We start from the raw sequence: 24860 nt of genomic DNA, 5'->3' as shown, positions 1-24860 counted from the left end.
ACAGTATCAACAACATTGTGTGTTGATCAATTGTGATAGACTTGACTCTTCTCACCAATGCAGTGGTTCAGTATAGTTCCAAAGGACTCAGGATGGAAAACGCTCTACAAATCCAGAAACAAAACAAAACAAAACAAAACAAAACAAAAACTATGGAATTTAGATACAGATTTCACCATACTATTTCTACTTTTTTTGTTTTCCTTTTTTGAGTTTTTTTTCCCTTTTGCTCTGATTCTTCTTTCACAGCATGACTAATGCAGAAATATGTTTAATGCGATTGTACATCTATAACCTATATCCGATTGCTTGCTGTCTTGGGGAGGGAAGGGAGGGAGGGAGAAAAATTTGAAACTAGAAATCTTACAAAAACAAATGTTGAAAAATATCTCTACATGTATCTAGAAAATAATAAAATACTTTTATGGGAAAAAAAGAAGGCCTGCATGAGCTAGAAAAGAGGCAGCAGGGTCTGGAAGATAGAGCGGCCTCAGGCTGACTGGAGTTGGCGCCCATAAGTGGCCTTGTGATGCTGCCCAAGTTCCTTCATGACTAGGGACTGCACGTCCCACACGAAACGCTGATCTCTGCTGGGGTTGGGGCTTCCCTGCTGGGAGATCCCGATACCTAGGAAGTCATAGGAATGAGCCAAAGATGAAGAACTAGAGAGATGACCTTCCAAGACAATGACTGGCCATGGGGCAGGCGCGACAGGGGCAGTTACAGCCACTTGCCTTTATGTGTTGGAAGGACTGAGCCTGGAAAGAGGCTTCATTGTTTGATATAAGGGAAAACTTCCTAAAAATAAGCACTGCCCAGAATGGATTGGGCATCTTTGGGGGGTGAGTATCTTGTCCTTGGCAGTATTCAAGCTGCGCCTGGCCAGCCACTTGTCAGGTGTCCTATAGCAGGGAGGCTTGTTCAGGCGGGTGTGTGCTTAACAGGGTGGGCACTGAGGTACCTTACAAGTCTGACATTCGGGGCCTCGCTCCCTCTGTGAACCCTTCTCTCCCCTGAACTTAAAGTACTAGATGAGATGCTGAGGAATCCGTTAGATTGTGAGCTCCTTGAGGATAGGGGCTGTCTTTTTCCCCTTGTCTCCCCAGCCCTTAGCTTAGTGCCTGACACATAGTAGGTGCTCCATAAATATTCATTCATTGATTATTGATTGATTGAGGTGCACCCTCCCCACCAGCCTCTAGGGTTTGCCTTTAGACATCATTCTTCTTTGGACTTCAAAGGGCTCTGTGCCCTTGGTAAATTTCCTGCCTGAATAAGCCAGAATCAAGCCTCCGGGGGTAAATGCCTTGTTGCATGTAACGCCAGGAGACACAGGGATTCTGCAGCAGAAGCTCGGGCTTTCTGCTGGCGGGGCACAGGCTGCCGGACACCTCTGGTGTTTGTACATTTGCCCGAGCTCCCGGCAAACGCAGAGCCCGTCATGGTCTGCGAGGCAGAAGCGCTCAGTCCGCCTGTGATTTATCTTGGGAGCCCCCCTCCTCCAGGCCCTTCTAAAGTCGTCGTGCGGTACGGTCTTCATTAGAAGCCATCCCTAGAGGGGCAGCTGGGTGACACAGTAGATAGAGCACCGGCCCTGGAGTCAGGAGGACCTGAGTTCAAATGCGGCCTCAGACACTTGACACTTACTAGCTGTGTGACCCTGGGCGAGTCATCTAACCCTGATTGCCTCGCCAAAAGAAAACAAAGCTGTTGCTTAAGAGCCCGCTACCAGTCTCTACCTGCGGCCGGAGGAGCGCCGGATTTAGGGTCAAACGGGCCGCTCCCGGCCTTCATTTCTGCGGGCCCTCGGCCTCCTTCTCTAACAAGTGCACCGGCTGCCTCAAGGAAGCAGCGGGAGGAGCCGTGGAGCCACAGGCCCTCAGTCCCCCCTCTCAGACGGCTCCGCCCCTTGTTCCCGCGTGACCTCGGGCAAGTCCTGTGGAGGCCCTCAGCCTCTGTTTCCCCGTTTGTAGCTGGGCCTGAGGACCCCAGAGGCCCCTCCCGGCTCCAGGTCCGCAGTCCTGTGCGGGCAGTGGCTTTCTTTCTTTCATAAAAGTATTTTCTTATTTTCCAGTTACATGTAGATAGCTGTCAGCATTTGTTTACATAAAATTTCCAATTTCCAATTTTTCTCCCCCCTCCCCCAGACAGCAGGCAATCCGATATAGGTTTTATATATATATATATAACCTATACACACACACACACACACACATAACATTAAACATATTTCTGCATCAGTCATGCTATAAGAGAAGAATCAGAGCAATAAGGAAAAACCTCAAAATAGAAAAACAACAGCACCAAAAACACAAGAAGTGGTATGGTTCAATCAACATCCATATTCCATAGTTCTTTTTTTTCTTCTGGATTTGGAGAGCCTTTTCCATCATGAGTCCCCTGGAACTCTCTTGTACCATTGTATTGGTGAGAAGAATCCAGTCCATCATAGTTGATCAATATGCAATGTTGATGATACTGTGTATAATGTTTTTCTGGTTCTGCTTGATATGGGGGAAAACCGATAGGAGAAAGCACGTGGGTCCTTAGGATTCCTCTGTAAAGAATTACACTCTCGCACAAGACCTAATTAGGAATAAGAGAACAGGTTTATTGGGGTACAAGAGAAACCGGCCGGGAGGAAGGTTTTGCCAGAACAAAACGCTTCTCCCCCCACCAACTTGGGTGCCATTTTATAGGGTTTAGATGGGGGTGGGTAAGAGTCTCTTATTGTGTGAGGGGCTGGTGGTCTTCCCTCGTTGCACTGGGGTTGGAAGAATCCCTCGTGAGAGATCTGGTGGTGGGTGTCAACTTTGTCCTGATGGGTCTAAGCAGTCTGCTGATGGGCGGTTCCAGGTGGTCTTCTCCTGGATTACCTCATCCAGATGCTTAGAATGACTGGAATGTAGGGTGATGGTCCTGGAGCATGCTCAGTTCGATCTGTGCCGCTTATCTCCGTTAGGTGAGTGTGTGTCCTTGATTGTGTTCAAGGAGAGGCCTACTTGATTTCAAGGGAAAACCCCTGAGGTTTCAAGGAAAAAGTTCCTTGAACCCCCCAGAGAATTGTTGGGGTGACCGGGGCCCATAATCCTCCCATGACATGCTCATCTCACTCATCATCAGTTCATGCAAGTCCCTCCAGGTTTCTCTGAACTTCTCCTGCTCATCATTTCTTGCAGCACAATACTATCCCATTACATTCATATACCACAACTTGTTCAGCCATTCCCCAATGCATTGTTGGTGGAGCTGTGAACTGATCCAACCATTCAGGAGAGCAATTTGGAATTATGCCCAAAGGGCTATAAAGCTGTGCATATCCTTTGACCCAGTAATACCACTGTTGGGTCTTTTTCCCCAAGGAGATCATAGAAAAGGGAAAAGGACCCACATGTTCAAAAATATTTATAGCGGCACTCTCCCCCTTCTGTGGCAGGGCAGAAGAGACTAGCTGTCGGTCTGTGTCCCCCCCAAGAGCCCAGCATGGTGTTCTGTACACAGCAGGCACTCCATCGGGGGTGAAATTGATGGGAGGATGCCTCCCCCTCCCCCCAAAACACACAGCAATATTTATGGCTTAGTAGGGAACAGCAGACCAAAGAAGGGCCATTTCTAGGCAGAAGCAGGAATCCCAGGGCCGGGTTGGGCTCTTCCCCTCCCCCTCGGGGAAATATAAAGGAGAGAAAACGAGGTCCTCCATGCACAGAGAGAGAGAGGACCGGAGGTGGGTCACAGCCTCTCTGTGACTCAGGACATGAAGCTTAGAGAGGTGCCTGAGCCTCGGAGAATTCCGTGACTCACCGGGTCACAGTAACGTCCGAGGAGAGATTGGCTCCCAGGCCTGGCTCCCTGACCCTGCAGCACCAGGGCAGCTCCGAAGCCAGACAGTACTGGTACCGTCCAGATGTGGCGCCGGACGTCCACACCTGGACACCATCTTCATAGATGGTGATGGCTGAGCCTATGGGAGCTGATGAAATCGCCAAAGGAGAGAGTAGGGAGAGCAGGAGGCCCCCCATGGAGACTTTGGGGCAGTCTTGGCCATGCACAGCCCTCCTCCCTTCTAGTCTGTCATTGGGTATAGAAGAGTGCTGGCATCTCCCCTTCCTGTAAAGCACCCACCCACCCACTCAGGAATTGTGTGCCTGCAGCCAGGCCCCGAACACAACTAGAACTGGGGGGGGTGAGTTTATACTGGAGCCCCATCAGCCCCATGGGCAAGGACCCCAACAGCCCCATGGAGGCAGGAACAAGGGGGAGGGAGAGCCCAAGGGCCTTCTTAAAGGGACCACACAGGACGCATAGAGAAGTGCGTGGGCATCCTTTGTCTGTACCCACTGCCCTTCAGAAAACGGACCCTATCCAGCCACTAATGAAGTAGGACTGTGCCGATCCTGGATTGGAGGTTATGTCCTCTCATTCATTGTCTGTGTGTTTAAAAATCTTTGTAATTGCTTCACTTCCTTTGTGTTTTTTAATTGCTAGAGCTCCCCCAGGCCTCTCTGTGTGAGCCTAAGATGTAAGGAAGGCAGAAATAAAGCTGGCTGGTTCTGTAAACTCAGAGAAACCACTGAGGTGGGGAAGAGGTCAAGGAGATGGAGAGTAGGAAGAACGCTATCCCTTTGCGGGGATGGACCCAGGACAGAAAAGGAAGGAGTGAACGGGGTTGGGTGGGATGCTGAAGGGCTACAAGGCGGGAATAGCCAAGAAATCCACTGTCTCAGGGCTGAGCCATGATGGACTGGAGTGGGCCCCCAGCAGGTGGTTTGGCCCATTCCTGGCTCTCAGAAAACCGGCCCCTCTGTGTTGTTTGTCTTGTCTATTGGCAGAGGCACCGTGTAAAGGGCGGGTCCATTGGAGTCAAGCACCAGCTCTGACCTTGCCTGCCAGGGTGACCTTGGACAAGTCCCTGCACTCCTGGCCTCGATTCCTTCTCTAAGATGACCGGACTGGACTAGGCAGCGTCAGGGATCCCTTCCTGGGGCCCTGTGTTCGGTGCCAGTGCCAACGCCACTGTGGAGAAATGGTGGAGTCAGCCTGTACTCAGCACACGGAGAGGCACTGATCACGATGGTCCAGACACTGAGTATCTTGTCTCTCTTTTTTCCTTGCAGATCAGTCCACTGAGGCCTCAGAGACCAAAGAGCCAAGTTATCCTCGTTGGAAACGAGCGGCGTTTCTCAGTGTCCCCGTCACCCCCGTCCTGTCAGCAGACGCCTCCTCCTATCACACCCAGGTCCAAGCTGACTTTCAGCCTGCAGTCGAGTAAGTGGGGGCTCTTTTGTTTGCAGGGGTGGGGGGGGGGATGCTGTGTGCCCCACCTATGGCTGAATTTTCCCTGCACAGGAGGAGCACGGGCTAGGCCTGCTTGCTTCTTCATGGAGTCCCGAAGGTGGGATTCCACTGGAAGACGTGAGGCATCTGTGCTCTGAATCTTAGGACCTTCCCTTTTTTCAAGGACAAGCACCATATGTCCCCTTCCCCCTCGCTACTGCAGAATTGTGTGCAAGGGTTTAATTCAAGACTCCCAAATGGAGATCTACTTAATGCTTAAGAAAACACACATTTATGGCAAAGGCTTTAGTGTAGACTGGTGAACAACTCAGAATTAAGAAGTCGGGAGTTCAGGGGGCAGCTGGATAGCACAGTGGATAAAGCACTGGCCTTGGATTCAGGAGGACCTGAGTTCAAATCCAGCCTCAGACACTTGACACTAGCTGTGTGACCCTGGGCAAGTCACTTAACCCTCACTGCCCTGAAAAAAAAAAAAAAAGTCAGGAGTTCAGTCTTCAGGGGCCCAGCATAGTTCAGAGGGAAGAGAACTGAACGCGGAGGCCCAGGGCCCGGCTCTCATGCCAGCTTGGCCATTTACTTCCTGTGTGACCTGAAGCAAATCGCTTCCCTTCTCTGAGAACGTTCCTTCATCTGTAAAGTAAGAGGTTGGACCACATGGTCTCCGGGCCACCTCCTGCCTCCAAGTCATTAATCCTGGGGCTCTTTTTACCCAAGACTGGCATCTCCTTTGGCTGGGCTTCCCTTCCTAGATCGTGAGCTCCTGGGGGACAAGAAGTGCCTTCTTGGGACAGGGCCTGGAGGGGTGATCTCCCTGGTACTAGAACTCCCAGGTGAGGAAACTCCCCTGGCCAATGTAGATCGCCTCACTTCCTCTAACTTGACATCAGAGACTTTCCTCAAGCCTTGAGAGATGAAGTGACTTGCCTACAGGAACACAGGGGCAGGCCTTGAACCCAGATCTTCCTAATTCCTAAGGTTGATTCTCTGTTATATCATGCTATATCTCTGTCCCTGGCATACCAATGATGCTTAATAAATGCTTTTTTATCAGTGACTCATTCTTCCATTCAAATGCGACCCAAGCCTGTCTGAAAACAAACAATCTCCACGATCTCAGGCTCCTGCCCAGGCTCCATCAGCTTATGGCCACGGGTGGGTGAATGTCTCCCTCTAAGCTTACTTAGGCCAGGCCTGGGGCCATTGTCAAGTTCACTGCCAGTGCTTTTCCACCTGGGCATGAGGCCCCAGAGGATGTCGGTGGAAGTGGGTCTGCCTTCTAAAGCCCCAGAGGATGATCCCGTCATCCGTCTTCCATCCTTCTCCTCCTCCCTCCATGTAAAGGGTGCTCTCTACTATAAGAGGGTGTGAGTTGGTATTTTTCCCCCAGATCACACTGTGAGATTTAAAATTGGATATTAGATCATAAATCTCCCCTACTTAACCCTTCCCTTAATTCATCTCCCAGACTAGTAAATGGAAGAAGCTTCTGGTTTTCTAGATAGAGCCTTTATTGTATATAAGGTGTTGTTGATTAGAAGGATAGGAAAACAGAAATACAGTACAAATCGTCTTAAATCTAGGCTGTCTATATTCCTTATAAAAACTCACCAAACCGATTTAGGCCACCTTTGGAGTGAGTCAGACCGTCTGTGCCGCGCCGCCCGGAGTCCCGCCAAGCCGGCAAAAAAGGCTACTCCCGTTCCCTCCACCCCGGAAGTCAAAAAAACCCGGCAGGCAGTCTGACATGCGCAGCAGGCGCACTGTACCTGGCAGGCAGTCTGACATGCGCAGCAGGCGGACTGTACCCGGCAGGCAGTCTGACATGCGCAGCAGGCAGACTGTTCATCTCCTCCCCAAAAGGGTGGTCCTTGAAAAACTGGCGTCTTTCACTTATCCTAACCGACTGTTAAAAACTTTCATATTTTACCACATTTCCCCCCTTTGCTTCCTCAAGAAACGGAATGTTTCCTTGATGGAACAGTAAAAAGAATATAATAACTTTTGCTGACTAATAATATGCGAACAACAATACAGAAAAGGAAGAGAGGAAAGTTTTGTCCAGAGGGGCGATTTTTTTTTTTTCCTCATGAACCGACGCTTTGACATTAGTCTTGCAAAGGGAGAGCCTCTGCAGAGAGTACATGTTACAGATAGTATATAACAGAAAGGAGATAGTAAAAGCTAATAAAGCAAAACAGTTCATATAAAGTCTCTGAGTTCTCTTGTCTTCTTGAAGTGGTAAGATGTCATCAGGAGGAAACTGGATTCTGGTCTGGAAAACTGGATTCTGGACTCTGGTCTGGAAAGCTGGATTATCTTCTTTAACTGTTTGAATTGCTGTATTTTTAAAACCTTAGCATAGCATTGTCAATGATCAAATTAATAAATTCCATTACATTCCCTCCTTTATATGGTTAGACTTGTAATAGAGGGTTGAGGTAGTTATGCAATGTGTAACACTTTTTACCACCATGTGTCTGGATCAAAGCCAAATTTAGTATGTGTTCATGACACCTGAAAATGTTATGGAAAGGTTATCATACCATATCTCATGGTTCTGAGACAGCCAGTGATTGTGCTAGGCCACAGGTGAATTCAACTGAGTGAGATAAAAAGATAAATAAGTTCAGTTAAATTAGGTTAAATTAGGAGGGAGAGAGGATGAATACTGGACTGTGCCTAGTAATTGTGCTCTACATAGTCACCATCATAAGCAAACCATGGACTTACGTATACCTGTCTCTCCTTTTGTTGCACATATATTCTCTCCAGGGCCTGCGTCAGAGTTCACAGCAAGTTAGTCTCTGAAATGATAAGTTTCCATATTTCTGAAATCTCATTAATTTCACCAAAGACAATATGATGGTAAAAATGTGTGCTATGCTGCATAACTGAGAATATATTAGTGATATATACAATAATTCCAAACCATACCCAGAGTATAATGACATATAAATAATAAACGAATGTAAATAGCTGATTATATTAGACATTGTTACATAATCTTCTTTTAGACATTATTACATAATCTTCTTTTAGCAAGTAGACCACATCATCTTATACATGAATTCTCTGGTATAACAGTAGCAGATACTTAAAGTGGTGATTAATTCATCAAAAAGAAATAAGACTTCAATTAGCAAGATTCAATATTCAATGTTTTCAGTGAGGTATCAGGCAATTTCTGGTACTTTTTAGTTAAACAGAACAACATACAAGAGAAAGGAGAAAAATAAATAAATAAAACAAAACTCATTAGAACTCATGGTTCTCTCAAAAAGAAAGAGTAAATAAAAAAAAAGAAGAATTCTGGTAGCTTCTGAGGCCCGATAGCCTCACCCACAGCATATACTTAAAATGTCTTTGAATAATCACTTAGTTTACAAAATTTAGTTTTAAAGAAAAGCAAAAGAAACAAAAGTAAAAAAAAAACCAAAGCAAAACCAAAAATAAAAAATAAAAAGCAAAAGATTCGCTAAGCACCCTTTTGTGCTCTTAAAGAACTTAAAGGTGCAGTCAATTCCAGGTCTTTTCAGTGCCTTTCAAAAGTCAAAACAAAAACAAAAAAACCCAAAAATTAATAAAAAAAAAAAAATAGTTGAGGTAGGCCAGAAAACTAGGCCATGTACTTCAGTGCTTTTGCCTGTAGAAGGAAATGCTTGTTAAATTATAAGGTATTTAAGCTGCTAGAGTTTGGGGTATGCCACATTGTTTTAACTGGTTCCCCAATTCTCTGCATGCCAAAGTGGCAGGGGTTTCTGAATTGTCATTGATCTTTCTAATGCTGTCATAATGTTCTTTATGGTAGAAAATGTGGAGTTCTGTAGCATCAGTTTTGTCTGTGCCACTGATTTTCAATAAAGGCTGATTTAATTGATGAACCACAACATTCAGCTGATGCTGCTTAGCAAATGCTACAATTGTATCATTTCCTCCCCACTTTCCAAATTTCTTTAATTCATCAACATATTCTTCAAAAGGGGAGTCATTTACTATAAAAGACTCAAACTCTTGTCTATGGTTAATCATATAAGAAGCAGCTTCTTGTCTGTGTCTGAGATGATTTCTACAGTGACCTTCTAGCTGGTCTGCTAAAGCCCTAAAAAGGCAATTTCCGTCTCCTGATACTTTACGAAGACTGAGTCCCAAAGCATTTAACTGATCAGTGGGATTCTTAAATGGGAACTTCCTGTTTCCTCTGAACTTTCTTTGCTCTTTAACAGTTGCTATCGTTAGGGTTTTTACCTCTTTAGCGTCTACCTCAGGTCTATCTGAAATCTCTTCACCTATGAATGGTGCAGGCTTTATATGAGAGCAATGAATCCATGAGTCTTTTTCACCAATTTTAATGGCGGTAGGAGTTGTCAATAATACCTGAAAAGGTCCTTCCCAGGCAGGTTGAGTTCCACTGGTTCTCTGAAAATTCTTTACATATATTTTATCTCCTGGGTTGAAGTTATGCAATGAAAAGTCTAATGGTCCTGCCTGGACCACAGCTCCTGCCTCATGGAGTTCACGTAGCCTGGTCTGTAATTCCTGTATATAGGAAGCAACAGAAGTATCACCTCCCACCAGTGATGTATAAACTGGGGAAAAAGTTTTAGCTTGGATAGGAGGGTGACCAAAAAGCATTTCATAAGGAGATATATGAAGTTCTCCTCTTGGTCTACTTCGTAGATAGAATAATGCCAATGGTAGAACATCAGGCCATTTCAAATGGGTTTCAGTACATAATTTGCCAATCATACTCTTAAGCTCTTTATTCATACGTTCGACTTGGCCTGAACTTTGTGGATGGTAGGGCGTGTGGAATTTTGGAGTCACTCCCAAGAAAGAGTAGATTTGGGATAAAATCGAATCAGTGAAATGTGTGCCTTTGTCAGAATCGATGCGGGCTGGTGGGCCAAAACGAGGTACTATCTCTTTAAGAAGAATTTTGGCAACAAAGGCAGCTGTGGCTCGGGGGCTGGGAAAGGCCTCCACCCACCGAGTGAGCTGATCAACTATAACAAGGCAAAATTTATAATGTCCTGCTTTTGGCATAGTAATATAATCAATTTGTAAGTGCTCAAAAGGTGTATATGCTAGAGGACGCCCTCCATAAGCTTTGACCTTAAAAGCATACTGATTATAAGACTGACATGTGGAGCAGCCCGAGCAGATTCGAGATGCTGTATTAGTCACACCTGGTGCTATCCAGGTTCTCTTAATAGAGTCTACAATGCCTTGTGTACCAAAATGGCCTTTTCTGTGAACAGAGAGGCATACCTGGTGGTAGAATTTCCGGGGAAGAAATGGCTTACCTTCCGGAGACACCCAGATGCCATTGATCTGTTTCGCCTTAAATTTCTTTTTCCACTTTTCTACTTCAGAATCGTCATAGGTTAGGTTGGAAGGAATATCCTCAGAAGGTGAAAGGTTAAATACATGTTCAGGAGCTTCTAATGCAGCAAGCTTGGCTGCAGAATCGGCTCGTGCATTTCCCTTTGAAACAGGATCACTATTCCCTGTGTGGGCAGGGCAATGTACAACGGCTAGGGAAGAAGGCAGTTTTAGGGCATCTAAGAGGTCCTTGATAAGGTCCCCATTGGCAATAGCCTTGCCCGAGGATGTTAGAAAGCCTCGTTGACGCCAAATCATACCAATAAAGTGGCATATGCCAAAGCCATATTTCGAGTCAGTAAAAATGGTGGCACTCTTATCTTTAGCTATATTACAGGCCTGTGTAAGAGCCACAAGTTCAGCAGCCTGTGCACTAAAATGGGAAGGCAGAGAAGCTGCCCAGAGGGTGTCATAATCAGAAACTACAGCAGCTCCAGTAAAACGGGTTCCCTCTCTCATAAATGAGGAACCATCTGTATAGAGGACAAGATCAGGATTTTCTAAAGGTGTATCAAAAAGATCATCACGGGGTTTTTCAGCCATATCAACTAAAGAAGCACAGTCATGCAACGGTTCCCCCGAGAATGGTAAGTTAGGGAGTAGTGTTGCTGGATTAAGAACTGTGCAGCGTTTTAAAGTGATATTCTCATTACCTAACAGGGTTATTTCATACTTAGCCAGCCTTTGATCTGAAAAGGCTTGTGTCCTGTGACGTAGTAAGAGAGCCTCCACTTCGTGAGGGCATTGCACAGTTAGAGGGTTACCTAGGACCAAATCAGAGGCTTTTTCTACCAAAAGCGCTGTGGCCGCCACTGCTCTAAGGCAAGGTGGCGCTCCAGCCGCTACAGGGTCCAGCTGAATTGAATAGTAGGCTATAGGACGTTGGTTAGGCCCCAGTGACTGAGTCAGGACTCCAGAAGCCACCCCCCTTTGTTCATGCACAAAGAGAGTGAAAGGCTTACTATAATCTGGCAGTCCTAGGGCAGGTGCTGATAACAAGGCCCGTTTTAATTCTTTTATGGCTGAGAGATGCTGGGGATCCAACTGTAAACTGTCTGGAACAGAACTTTTTGTAAGAGCTATGAGGGGTTTAGTAATTTCACCAAAAGAGGGTATCCATTGTCTACAGTACCCAGCTGCTCCCAGAATGGCTCTCAACTGCCTCTTAGTAGTGGGGGCAGAGAGTTGTTGAATGGCCTGGACTCTCTTAGAAGAGACAGAGCGAGTTCCAGCAGCCAAAATAAATCCTAAATATTCTACCTGGGGCAAACACCATTGTACCTTTGTCTTGGAAACCTTGTGTCCTCTCTTGTGCAGCTCCAGCAGTAAGTGACGGCTATCTTCCTGACAAATTTCAGCATTAGGAGAGGCCAAAAGTAAGTCATCTACATATTGTACTAGTGTGGAGCCCTTAAAGGTAATAGAGGCCAGATCCTGCTGTAAAATTTGGGAAAATAATGTGGGACTGTCTACAAATCCCTGTGGGAGTCTAGTCCAGGTCCACTGTCTATTTTTCCAGGTAAAAGCAAATAAATATTGGAAGTCCTCATGTACTGGTATGGAGAAAAAGGCAGAGCAAAGGTCTACCACTGTGAAACATGTAGATTCATAGGGAATTGAGGAAATTATCATAGCCGGATTTGCGACTATAGAATGTCTAGGAATAACATAATTATTAATCGCTCTAAGATCTTGCACAAAGCGATAAACAGGTTTACCATCTGGCCCAGGCTTGGGTTTTTTAACTGGCAAAATGGGAGTATTGCATGGAGAGTGATGACATGGAATAATAATACCCTGGCTTTTCAAAGCCTCAATTATAGGGGTGATCCCTTCTATTGCTTCCCTAGACAATGGATACTGTGGAATGGAGGGGGGTGGTCCCCCCTTAACTTTAAAGGTAACAGGCATGGCAGACTTAAGGAGCCCCACCTCATTAGGGGATGAGGCCCATAAAGACTCAGGAATGTCAGAGGGGATTTTGGATACCTCCCCTGCTGTTCCTTGAGCTTCTGTAAGTAAAATTGGTAATAAATGAACAGTATCCTCTGGCAATTGTAAGGAGACAGCCCCATCTGGAGCACAAGATATGGTTGCTCTAAGCTTGCAAAGGAGATCACGACCTAATAAATTTACAGGGGCATCAGGCATGAGTAAAAATGAATGTTCCACTGTTAAGGGCCCCATAGATACCATGCGAGGATTCAATTTTGCCACTCTCTGGCTCTTTCCTGAGACTCCCACTACATTCAAAAATCCTACAGGTCTACACCCAGCATCTGGTTTGCTTACTAATACTGATTTAGAGGCTCCTGTGTCTAGCAGACAATCATAATAAGTCTCCCCCACTTTTAAGGTGACATGTGGTTCATTACTCTGGGGAGGTGAATGGACTGGCACAAGTGCATTCAAAAAATCTGGATCTGGGAATATATGGCTTTCATTATCTATGTTCCATTCCTCCCCAAGACACCATCATTCCTGTGTCCTCTTCTGAGGGGGGTCTTGGTTACCATTATTCTGGTACTGCCTTTCTGTATTCCTCCAAAAAGATCTATTTCTATTTTGATTTCGCCTGTAATTAGAATTAGAATTTCTTCTCCAAGTCCTACATTCTCTCAATTCATGCCCCTCCTTACGACAGTAACAACACACCTTAGTGTCCTTGTTCCGGTGTCCACATGGCTGACTAGGAATCGCTGGTGCCAGAATGCTCTGTTTAGGGTGATCTGGATCTTCCTCACGTGAGTCAAAGACATAATTTGCAAGTTCCTTAATTCTATCTACTGAGAGATTTCTCCAGTCTGGACATTGTTTCAGAAAGTATCTGCGTATTTCTGGCAGTGAATTATAAACAAATGTGTTGAGAATGATACAGGAATCTCTTAAATCTACTGGATCCAATCTGGTGTACTGTCTAGCGGCCTCACAAAGTCTATCATAAAATCTGTTTGGTCTTTCATTAGCCTCCTGAGGTAGGCTTAAAAATTTCTGCCAGTTTTCCGGTTTTCTAGAGCAAGATTCCATTCCCTTCAGAAGTGTTTCTCTAGCATCTTTTAATCTTTGGAAATCCCTATCATCATTATAATTCCACTCTGGATCCTTTAGAGGCCATTCCACATCGGCCTTACCTTTCGCAACAAGGGCATTTCCTGCTGAGATAATATCTGTAATCTCAGTTGGGGACAGTAAAGTTTCCAAAAGGCAAGTAACATCAGCCCAACTGGGTTGATATGCATTAAATATAGTCCTTAACTGTGAAATTACAGTGTTTGGATTTTTCTCAAAACTAGGGATGATTGATTTCCATGCGCTCAAGTCACTTGGTCTAAAGGGGCTATATTTTCTGACTTGAATTGGCACTCCCTTCTTACTATGTTCTATAGCTTCCTGCAGAGGGAGTAGTTTCTGCTGATCTGATTCTGAACTTGGATCATCTCTAGTAGAAACAGCCATTTTGAGGTCTCTCTCCATATGTGAGAGTTTCCCCCACATCATAACAATGATAATAACAAAAACAATGATAATAACAAAAACAAAAAAAAAACAACAAAAAAAAATAAAATCCTTAGTCGTATGAACTATGGATGTGGTATTAAAAGGTATTTCAATTGCAGGCATAAAATTTCTACTTATATTAAACGTATTTTCCCAAAGATTCTCACGTATACTATTATACAAAAAACTTTTTGCTGCCTGAATGAGGAAAAAACCAATAATGTTATGAAGGACCATTGAATAAACTATTCCTCTAAGTCGGGATGTTATGCTGTCCCAATACATTCCGATGAGAAAAATCAAAGGGATGGTAGAATATTCGAGCATCTTGCCCTTTAAACTGGGCTGGCTTTTCTGTTTAAAGCAAGACTTTTAGAGGCTTAAAGTCTTTAAGGGAGATTAGACAAAGGGAAAGTCCGCGGGGGGGGGGGGGGGGGGGGGTATTTGGAAAATCCACCGAATCAGCCGGCTTATGGCCAAACTAGGGAGGGTGGGAGGGTCCTTAAGGTCCCTTCGTGGTCGCCAAACTGTGAGATTTAAAATTGGATATTAGATCATAAATCTCCCCTACTTAACCCTTCCCTTAATTCATCTCCCAGACTAGTAAATGGAAGAAGCTTCTGGTTTTCTAGATAGAGCCTTTATTGTATATAAGGTGTTGTTGATTAGAAGGATAGGAAAACAGAAATACAGTACAAATCGTCTTAAATCTAGGCTGTCTATATTCCTTATAAAAACTCACCAAACCGATTTAGGCCACCTTTGGAGTGAGTCAGACCGTCTGTGCCGCGCCGCCCGGAGTCCCGCCAAGCCGGCAAAAAAGGCTACTCCCGTTCCCTCCACCCCGGAAGTCAAAAAAACCCGGCAGGCAGTCTGACATGCGCAGCAGGCGCACTGTACCTGGCAGGCAGTCTGACATGCGCAGCAGGCGGACTGTACCCGGCAGGCAGTCTGACATGCGCAGCAGGCAGACTGTTCATCTCCTCCCCAAAAGGGTGGTCCTTGAAAAACTGGCGTCTTTCACTTATCCTAACCGACTGTTAAAAACTTTCATATTTTACCACAACACCCAGGAGCTCACAGAGTAACCCTTCAGCAGCTGAGTGTACACCAGCCTCAATCAGAACACTGATTGCATTTAATGGATCCTCATTTTCCAGGTTTGGAGCTGAATGGGATGCCAAGCTTAGAAATGGCTGATGTTCCCCCGCCTTTACCTTTGAAAGGCAGCACAGCAGATTACGGGAACCTAATGGAAAATCAAGACATGATGAGCCCCACAACCCCTCCACCCCCGCCCCCACATCATCGGGTAAGTTTGCCATCCAGGGATGCGTGTTGACAGAAACTTTTCCCATCCTGAGAAATAGCCCCTCCTCCTCCTGATTATGAAAGTTCTCGTCTACACCAGGACTGGTGACTTAGCATGGCGCCAGTGCTGGGGATTTGGCTGGCTAGCAAAGATTGGAGATCATCAATTCAGGAATTGATTTTTGAAAGATTCTTGAGTCCAGTGCATTAGAGCTATCTAGTCAAAGACACCTCCACTCCTAAGCAAGCATAGCTAAAATAATTAAAAAGGCAGACGCCACTTGCATGGCGGACAGCGTCCATCCTGGCTGACTGGCCGTGCTCCCTGGATGAGCGTCTGACCGGGAATTCGCAGTTGAGGCAGCCCTGGGAGGTCAGTGCTATCAGCCTGCTCATGTTCCAGAAGACTAAGCCGATACCGAGAGGGATTAAGGGACTCATCTGGGTTCGTGTCTGGTGAAGGCGTCAGAGGCTGCCAAGATGATGTTCAGGCCTCTCAGTGGTGACAAGCTCTTCTCTAGTGCTCAGTGACTTATCTGACCAAGCTAGGGAGTGCGTCCTACGGGTGGTAAGAGATACCGATGGTGAAGGCAGGCCCTGCCCTAGGGAAGCTTCCAGTCTCAGGGGGTGGGAAGAGAGGGAGTCCACAGAAAGGGTGTGTGTGGTGTGGGAGCCCAGGGGCTGGGGTTTGAATCGCAGCTCTGATGTTACCTTTCTTGACCCTTAGCTTCCTCCTCACACCTGGGCTACCAGCCTAGGGAGCTGTTTGGAGGAAAGCGCTTTGTCACTTTCCCCCTATTTGCAGCTTCATATGATCTCCATCTACAAAGCCCATGGCATACGTTGTGTCTCTGCCATCACGCTCTGGTAATGCCTTAGGGTCCATCCAGGTCACGTGGGCTACAGCATGGTCATCTCACAAAAACCTGCAGGGCTGGCCCTCCCACGTGAGCAGTCAGCAGTCAGAGACCCAGGTGGGATTAGAACCCACAGCCTTTCTGACCCTGAGGCTGGCCCTCTGAGCCCCGCCTCCCAGAGAACAGCCTTTATCCTCATGCTCCCTTAGTGCTCCCTGGAGCTCTCCTGCCCAGCCCCGGGCTATAAGCAAGTGACAGATCAGTTCCTCACTGGTGTGACATGCGCATCACTGGGAAGCTTCCTCCCTCGGTCCCTTCCATACAGGCAATGGGATGTGACTCTGGGCTCAGGTTTATACGATGATCTAGTCCAGCTCTATCAGTAGGCGCCACGGAGCCGCTGCAGGTCGGGCTTCCAAGTCCAACACTCTTTTTACCTACTGCTTTACCTGGGAAGTAGCATGGGGGAATGAATGGAAAACTGGCCCAGAGCCAGGGAGACCTGGGTTCAAGTCCTGGCTCTGTGACCTTGGGCAAGTCACTTCCTAAGGCAGCAAAGGCGTCAGTCAAACCTGGTGCGGTCCCATCACTAGAAAGGGGCCACCCGCTCTTGGTTGTATATTGCATGTGAGTGTGCCTGTGTGGCTGTGTGTGGTTGTATGTATGAGTATTTGTATTGTGTGAGCATGTGTGAGAGGGTATGTGTGAGTGTATATGAGTATACATGTGAATGCATGTGAGTGTATGTGTTTCTATATGTGCGTATACGTAAGCGTGAGTGTGTGTGTGTGTGTGTGTGTGTGTGCCACACGGACTAAGGATGATTTTTAATTGGCATCACTGATGTACCCAGAGTCCTTTTCAAGCCTTTCTCATAACCAGTGTGTCAGCACTGGCAAGGACAGACGACTTTTAGGGAACGGTCCCTTTCAGCTGGAGCTCTGTACCTTAGGGTGCAATGAGGCACCTCGGGCCTAGGTGTTCAGGTCAGCAGGACTCGTTAGGCACAGGTGGCACAAAGGTAGCCCAGAGCGGGACGGCCTCATTGCTTTCTCTTCCCCCTTCTTTGTGATTTGATTAAATTAAATTAGTTCATTCCGGATTGTAAAATATACCTGTCCACCTTCCCCCCACTTGCCATATTTCTTGCTATTCAGTCGCAATAAAATAATTACATAGTAACCGGGTCCTTGGCAAGGCTCAGAGATGGAGAAGGCTTCACTCGGGGGCTGAGGTTTTTCACCAGGCATGTGTAGGGGGGAGGGATGTGCAGTTTCTTCTTTCTTAAAGTATATACATATATTTTATACATGCATGCATGCATGCAAACATACATTTTATATATGTGGTGTGTGTGTGTATATGTGTGTGTGTGTATATGTGTGTGTGTATCTCCTAGGTGCAATTTCCATTTTTTTAAGGAGGATTTTTTTTCCCTTACATACTATAAGGGATTTTTATATTGGACATCCCTCTTATTTCAGAGTGGAGAAGAGATAGGTGTTTTCTTTGCTTCCTTTTTCTTATGGGAAGACTAAGCCAAATGTTCAATTTAATGCGATCAAACAAATGTTCATTTAGCCCCTGCTATGGAAAATGCCTTGTACTGTTCTCTGGAAATAGAAAGACAAAGAGAAAATGATTCCTGCCTCAGGGAGCTGATGCTCTAGCTCACTGCCCTGGTATCAGCCATAGATCTCCTGAGACATATACAAGGGAAGGCTGCTTATTCTCCATTGATCCGATGCTTCTCTGAAATCCCACCTTCTGCAAGAGGCCTTTCCCAGGCTCCTCCACCACCGACGCCTTCCCTCTGAGATGAGCTCCCATCGACTGGGTATCTCTCTTGTTTGGAGATAAGAAGTATTTGTACGTTGTCTCCCTCGTTGGAATGAAGGGTTCTGGATGGGAGGGACTGTGTTCTCACCTCTCTTTGTATCTCCAGTGGTTCACATAGTGCCCACACATAGTAGGCTTTTTAAAGTGCTTGTTGATTGATTGATTGATTGAGAAGACTCTGGAAGAGTTAGAGAAATCTAAAAATCTCTGAACTGGCAGAGGCATCAGAGGCAGCCAGTCCAACTTATGCCAAACAGGAATCCCCTCTGCCACACACCCAGTAGGTGGTCATCTGACTTGTGCCTGAAGCCCTCCCCTAACAAGGAGCCCAACCTCTGCCAGTGCAGTCATTTTCTTTGGGACAACTCTCGGTATTTGGAAACTTTTCCTTTCCTTCCATTACTCCTACTTATGCCCTCTGGGGTCAAGCAAAAAAAGTCCAGTCCCTGTCTCCTTGGAACTCCTTCAGATACACTGAGGCGCTGGTCACACCTTAGAACACAAGCCCCTCCCAAGAGGTCTTCATTCTTTGCTAAGCAAAAAGCCTTATAGTGAACACATTGTCTCGTCATGAGTCAGATTGGTTTGGATATTAGTAATAAAACCCGCCCCAATGGGTTAAATCATACTTTTCATAGCTGAAGGAAGAAAGCAAGAATGACCTCAGGCCTGGGTGAGGGCTGAGGGCACAGAGCTAAGGATGACGTCCCGGGATGTTTTTGTTCCTGGTTCAGCCAACTCTTGGTCTGTGACTGATTTCTCAAAAGTAGCACCAAGAAGATCATAGCACGTGACTCATGCAGACCCCACTTGGTTCTTGGAGTGAATACCATGCTAAATTTAGACCGCCTGATAATGGAATTGTAAATCCAATTATATTAATTACCCAGCTCTCTTTGTTGTTTCCTTCTTGCCTAATTTACTTGCAGAATGTGAGTGCTTCCAGGTAATGTACTTGTTGTTTAGATCTAATTTATGAAGCCAGAACCAATGGCAGCTCCAGCCTCCTCATCCCACTACCTGCCCCACAGAGCTGTTGGGCATTAATTGATCATTGGATCTCCATGGGTGGTAACCAGTGGGAAACATCTCCTTGTCAGATCTGGATAGACTTTGTCAACTAGTGCATTGCCAAGTGTGGCCACAGCTCCCCATCATTCCCCTGGGAAGCCTCTTTCAGTTTCATAATCCAAGCAGCTATTTTGCTTAATAGGCTTGACATCAAGACATTGGACTTGAGAAAACCGGCAAGAAAATCCAGGGAATTTGGTTCATATCAAGGCATGTTTTCTGTGAGAATTCATCATTTCTCAACATGTCGATCAAGGCTTGAGTAGACAAAACATAATAACGTATACAGTTAGCGTAAGCAATGAGCTTTGAGCCTTCTCGTCTACAACCTGAAAAGACTGAATGAGACACCTGAATACATCTCTGTGAAAATGCCAGACTTTTTGTTGCATTCTTTTCTGGGGTTTTTATAATCCATAAATACGGCTCTGACAAGTCATCGGTGTCCAGTCAAGTCAGTTAAAAATGATTCCTCGATCAACATTTTTTTTAGCTCCTACTATATGCCAGGGACTACGCTTGGTGCTGAGAACACAGAGGCAAAAACGTGGCCCCTGACCTCAGGGGGCTCCTGCTCTAGGCGGGGAGGCAACATGCAGAAATGTTCAGACCCAGGGAGAAGACACCAGCCGTGGGAGGGATGTGACAGGCTTCCTGTACAAGGCGGGGTTTGAGCTGAATCTGGAAGGAATCCAGGAGGTGGGGATGAGGGGGGAGAGCCTCCCAGGCATAGGAGACAGCCCCCCAAAAATGCCTGGAGCCAAGGAATGGATTGGACTGTGGAAGGAACTGCGAGAGGCCGGTGCAGCTGAACAGGCGAGTGTACGCAGGAGAGTAACATGGGTGTCTGGGCAGGTGGCAGGGGCCCATCGTCGACGGCCTTTAAAAGCCGATTTTTGATCTGGAGGGAAGAGGGCGCCTTGTATTGAGGAGGGGGGTGGATGGGGTCAGAGCTTGGCAGCTGAATGGAGAGGGAATCCTCGACGAGATCTGGGGTAAGGCCTTCTCGGCCCGCTTCAGCCGATCAGCATCCTTCCTCAGATGCAAACACGCCATTGCAGGTGTCAGCCAACCAGCCCAGATTCGAGAGGGACGTCACTTCCTTTTTCTGGGAGGTTATACCCCTCTGAATGGGGGTCAAAGTCTGAACTGACCCTAATCCCCAAAACCCACGATTCTCAACTTCCTCACCTGTAAAGGGAGGGGTCCCTTCCTGTTCCATGTCAAGGACCTTGGATCAGCTGAGCCACATGCTGGAAAGATGGATCAGGGAAAGAACAGAGAAGAAGCAGCAAAAAGGGTAACCCGGATGGGGGCCTCACGCGGGGGAAACTGTAGAGCCAGACTTAGTTTTGTCGTCCCGGACAGAATCAAGAGATTACACAGACAGTAACAAGCAAAAGCCTGCAACCGCAGAGATCTGCCAGGGCCAGACTGGTCCTCTTGCTGTTCCTCCCATCTCCGTGCCTGGAATGCCCTCCCTCCCAACCCCCACCTCACCGAATCCCTTTCCTCCTTCCACACTCGGCTCCCCCAGTTACTCTGAATACATTTATAAGGATTCTAAGTATGTTATAGGTGCTTGGCATCTGTATTTATTTGTGTATGTCCTTCCGGACAAGCATCCTTGTGCCACTAGCTGCTCATTAAATGTGGAAGGTGGGAAGCGAGGGAGGGAGGGAGGGAGGGAGGAAGGGGGGAAGGAGGGAGGGAGGGGGGAAGGAAGGAAGGAAGGAATGAGGGAAGGAAGGAAGGAAGGAAGGAAGGAAGGAAGGAAGGAAGGAAGGAAGGAAGGAAGGAAGGAAGGAAGGAAGGAAGGAAGAGGGGAAGGAGGGAAGGAAGGAAGGAAGGAGGGAGGGAAGAGGGGAAGGAAGGAAGAAGGAAAGAAGGAAGGAAGGAAGGAGGGAGGGAGGGAGGGAGAGAAGGAAGGAAGGAAGGAAGGAAGGAGGGAAGGAAGGAAGGAAGGAGGGAGGGAAGAGGGGAAGGAAGGAAGGAAGGAAAGAAGAGGGGAAGGAAAGAAGGACAAGACTCCAAAGTTAGGAGGGGGGAGGAGGAGACCCCCACAGCCTTTCACTAAGCCCTGGAACCAGCCCGCTGTGCCCTTGGGTTCCCCCAACAGCCAGGCTTCTCTTGCCTTCCCGGGCTGCCCTCACTTCATGGAAATACACTGTGTCACTTAAAGCCAAGAGCAACGCTGGGTATCGTCCTGGACCCTGAGGAAGTGAGATGGCTACAGTACCTTGTGGCAGGCTTCTCCAGGATCAGAGGGCATGGTTTATGACAAATGAACTGCTCTCTTTGGAATTGTCCTGCAGGGTCATAACTGTTCAAATGCTACTGAACAGGGGTGTTTAGCAGAGGGAGAGTCCAGCTTTATCTCGGTGCCTAAAGGAGCTACTGTCATAGACCCTCCCTAATGCCAACTATTGGAGGAGGTGCTGTTTTAGCAGGAGACGAAGACCCCATTGCTTTTAAGTATATGGTGTGCCTTAAAAAAGTAGGACTACAGCAGTGTTACCTGACAAGTTCTAGGGGACCTGCTTAAGCAATGAGCAATAAGGAATACAATGAGTTAAATAGAACAGAGTAGACTAATTGGATTCCTATCAGTGGTTGCCTTTAGTGTTTGAAATTCTTTTTCTTGTGAATTATTTAACCATACTCTCAATGATCTTTTTTACATCATTAATTTAACCTGCAGTTTAAATCAGATTTAAATCCATTTTATCATCAGGTAGTTAACTCAAACTTAGGTTCAATCTGTGTGGGGTAGTTAAATTCTACAGACGCTTGCAGAACATCTACAGTGTGAGAGGCACTAGGAAAGCCAAAAAAAAAAAAAAGCCTTGTCCTCAGGAAGCTTAGTCTGGCCACTGACCACTCATCTACCTCCCTCTTACAGTGACCCCTGGTCCCAAGAATTCCGGGCAAATTATTCAACAAACACTCATCCCACAACCATCCAACCCTAACGGGTCCTTTACCACCTTTTTGGCACATAAAAGACACCTCTCCACATAGAACAATTGGGGAAAAGGTCTTCTCAGCAAGAACAGGTGGCTTCAGTCTAAAGCTTCACGCAGCCCCAAAATGGAGTGAAAAATGAAGAGATTGCGTGGGTAGTTAACTGGGGCCCAAGTGGTTCATTGACTTGCCTAGTCAAGCTTCCAGACTCCTTCCTTGAGGCTCATCACATCCGTTGTTGTTCAGTTGTAGACGACTCTTTGAAACCCCCTTTGGGGTTTTCTTGGCAAAGTGGTTTGCCATTTCCTTTTCCATCTCCTGGATTTGAACTCACGTCCCTCTGACTCCAGGCCTAGCACTCTATCCACTGAGTCACCTAGCCGCCTCCTGGCACATTGTAGGTGCCTACTAAATGCTGGTTGACTGACTTGGTATCTATTATGTTTTGTTGTTGTTTGGGTTTGTTTTTTTTATTTAGAATTTTATTTTTTCTCAAATTATATGTAAAAACAAATTTTAACATCTATTTTTAAAAATTTGTGTTCCAAATTCTCTTCCTCCCTCCCTCCCCACTCCGCTCTTAAGAACTCAAGCAATTCAATATAACTTATACACGTGGAGTCATGCAAGGTATCTATGATGTTTTCAGTTCTATCTGTACACATGCACTTTTCTCCCAGGAGAACGGCCTTTCATGAGGACAGAGATGGTTTTGTTTTCAGTTTGATCTCCCAAGCTTTGGTGTTATGTTAATAAATGTTCAGGATTTGAATTGAATTGATGCCTTTCCTCCTTTTCTTCCTTCTTCTAGAACCTGCCTCCTCCATTGCCTAGTAAAACTCCGCCACCGCCTCCCCCAAAGACTACTCGCAAGCAAACTTCCGTTGACTCTGGGATCGTGCAGTGAGAGTGAGCGGGCCTTTCTCCAAAGATCAAGCTGTAATGTTTCCTCTCCCTGAATAGGTCTGAAGTCTGCTCTTTACCTCATTCTGGCCTGCGGTGTCTAACGTTTAGTGCAGATCTTCTAACGGAAAACAATTCCTGGCTAACAAAGGAGCAGGCTTCTTAGTCAGAAACAAACAAAAGTGGCTCTGCCCCAGAGGGGACCAGCGGCTTCCTGAAAGTTGGTGGCCAGCTAGAGCTTGGGCCTGGTTGGTGACCGAGGACATCCAGGTGGCCTGGGGGCACTTCCCCAAACGTCCCCTTTCTTCATACCAAATGATCCACTTAGCACACAGACCACACGGGCCCCCATCAAGCAGGAAGGCCGCATGCCCATCTGTGGCTCTTCAGGGACTGGCTTGTGCAAGAACCACACAGTTCCCAAAGTGAAGAATACTCATCCATAAGATCATAGGACCTAGAACCGGAAGCAGCCTCAGAGACCATCTGTTGCCTGAGGCTCACAGAGAGGAGGCGACCTCTCTGAGGTTGGCCCCTGGGCCTTGGGCCCAAATTCTAGTAGAATGAGTGCCAATTTTTTTTTAAACCTACCTTTTTTGATGTTCCCAGCAAGGTGGTTTTTTAATCAACTGACTATATTTTAATTGCACCAACATATCAAGCCCCTTCCCTTTCACAGCAAGTCCCCCATTCAGTCCGATGTAATTTAAAATAGGATATATTTCAGCTACTGAACAGATAGTAATTTATAAGGGGGAGGGAAACATCGTTAGACCTCACCGGATCATTTGGGGAAAATCAATGTGGACAATAGGAAGACAACGGTTTTCTTTTTGCACAGGTGGTTTGGATTAGCAGAAACCTTTGCATCCTGTGTCTTCATTCTGTACAGAAATGTGTATATGTGATGGGGCTTAGATTGTTCTTAAACGCAGGGCGCCTGCTTCTATCATACTAGGTATGTGCTGGGGATTCCCAACGTTTGTTCGTAATTTTTAAACTAATACAAATGTATAAATAACAATTTTTTTTTAGAATTTGCAAGTTCTGAAAATCTTGGGCCATGATTAAAAAATATGGAGACTAACTTTTTTTTTCCTAATTTTTTATTCTACCAACTGTATTTTTTTTTACTCGCTACAATCATTACACTATTGATGTAGATGTCGCAAAGGTGTCACTGACTCCCAAGAATAAAACATTATTTAAAAAAAGAAAGCCTTGGTATCTGACCTTGTTAATGTTACCTGGTGCCGTCATCCTTTCCATTTAAATACAGCCCTTGTTTCTCCAGTGGTTTGTTGTTGGTTTGGGGGGGGCGGGGTTGGGGGGGGCAATGAGGGTTAAGTGACTTGCTCAGGGTCATCACACAGCTAGTAAGTGTCAAGTGTCTGAGGCCAGATTTGAACTCAGACCTCCTGAATCTAGGACCAGTGCTTTATCCACTGTGTCACCTAGCTGCCCCTCCAGTGCTTTCCTATATGATTTTGTTATGGACACATGCACAGCTCCTCAGCAGGAATACTTGATCATCTATCTGTGACTGAGTCCTGTTTTTCTAATATTAGACAGGAAGCAAAAGGACAAAATAATGATGTGTGTCATGGACCCAGTCAGGCATGCTGGCTGAGCTCCATCATCGCCAAGCTCCAGTTCTTGCTGCAAATTTCCTCAAACCAGGGCATTCACTTTTCACATGAGGAGATGATGGGGGTCTCGGAGCTGTGCTGTGTAAATATG

The 24860-nt window shown here is 46.2% G+C and overlaps 1 protein-coding gene across 2 annotated transcripts in view; it reads left to right on the top strand.

Moving 5' to 3' along the window:
- DOCK1 (dedicator of cytokinesis 1) overlaps positions 1–24313 on the top strand; it is a 586118-nt gene extending 561805 nt beyond the window's left edge. For both annotated transcript variants that reach the window (XM_043984307.1, XM_043984306.1), the window contains exons 50-52: positions 5115–5265; positions 15336–15487; positions 23029–24313. In XM_043984307.1, the coding sequence (XP_043840242.1) occupies positions 5115–5265; positions 15336–15487; positions 23029–23124 (399 nt within the window). In that variant the 3' untranslated portion in view covers positions 23125–24313. The remainder of the gene's footprint in view (positions 1–5114; positions 5266–15335; positions 15488–23028) is intronic.
- The last annotated feature ends 547 nt before the right edge of the window (positions 24314–24860 follow it).

Source organism: Dromiciops gliroides, chromosome 2, assembly GCF_019393635.1.
Source record: "Dromiciops gliroides isolate mDroGli1 chromosome 2, mDroGli1.pri, whole genome shotgun sequence".
Taxonomy (NCBI): Eukaryota; Metazoa; Chordata; class Mammalia; order Microbiotheria; family Microbiotheriidae; genus Dromiciops; species Dromiciops gliroides.
The sequence above is the reverse complement of the archived record's forward strand: the minus strand, read 5'-3'. Positions and strand labels throughout refer to the sequence as shown.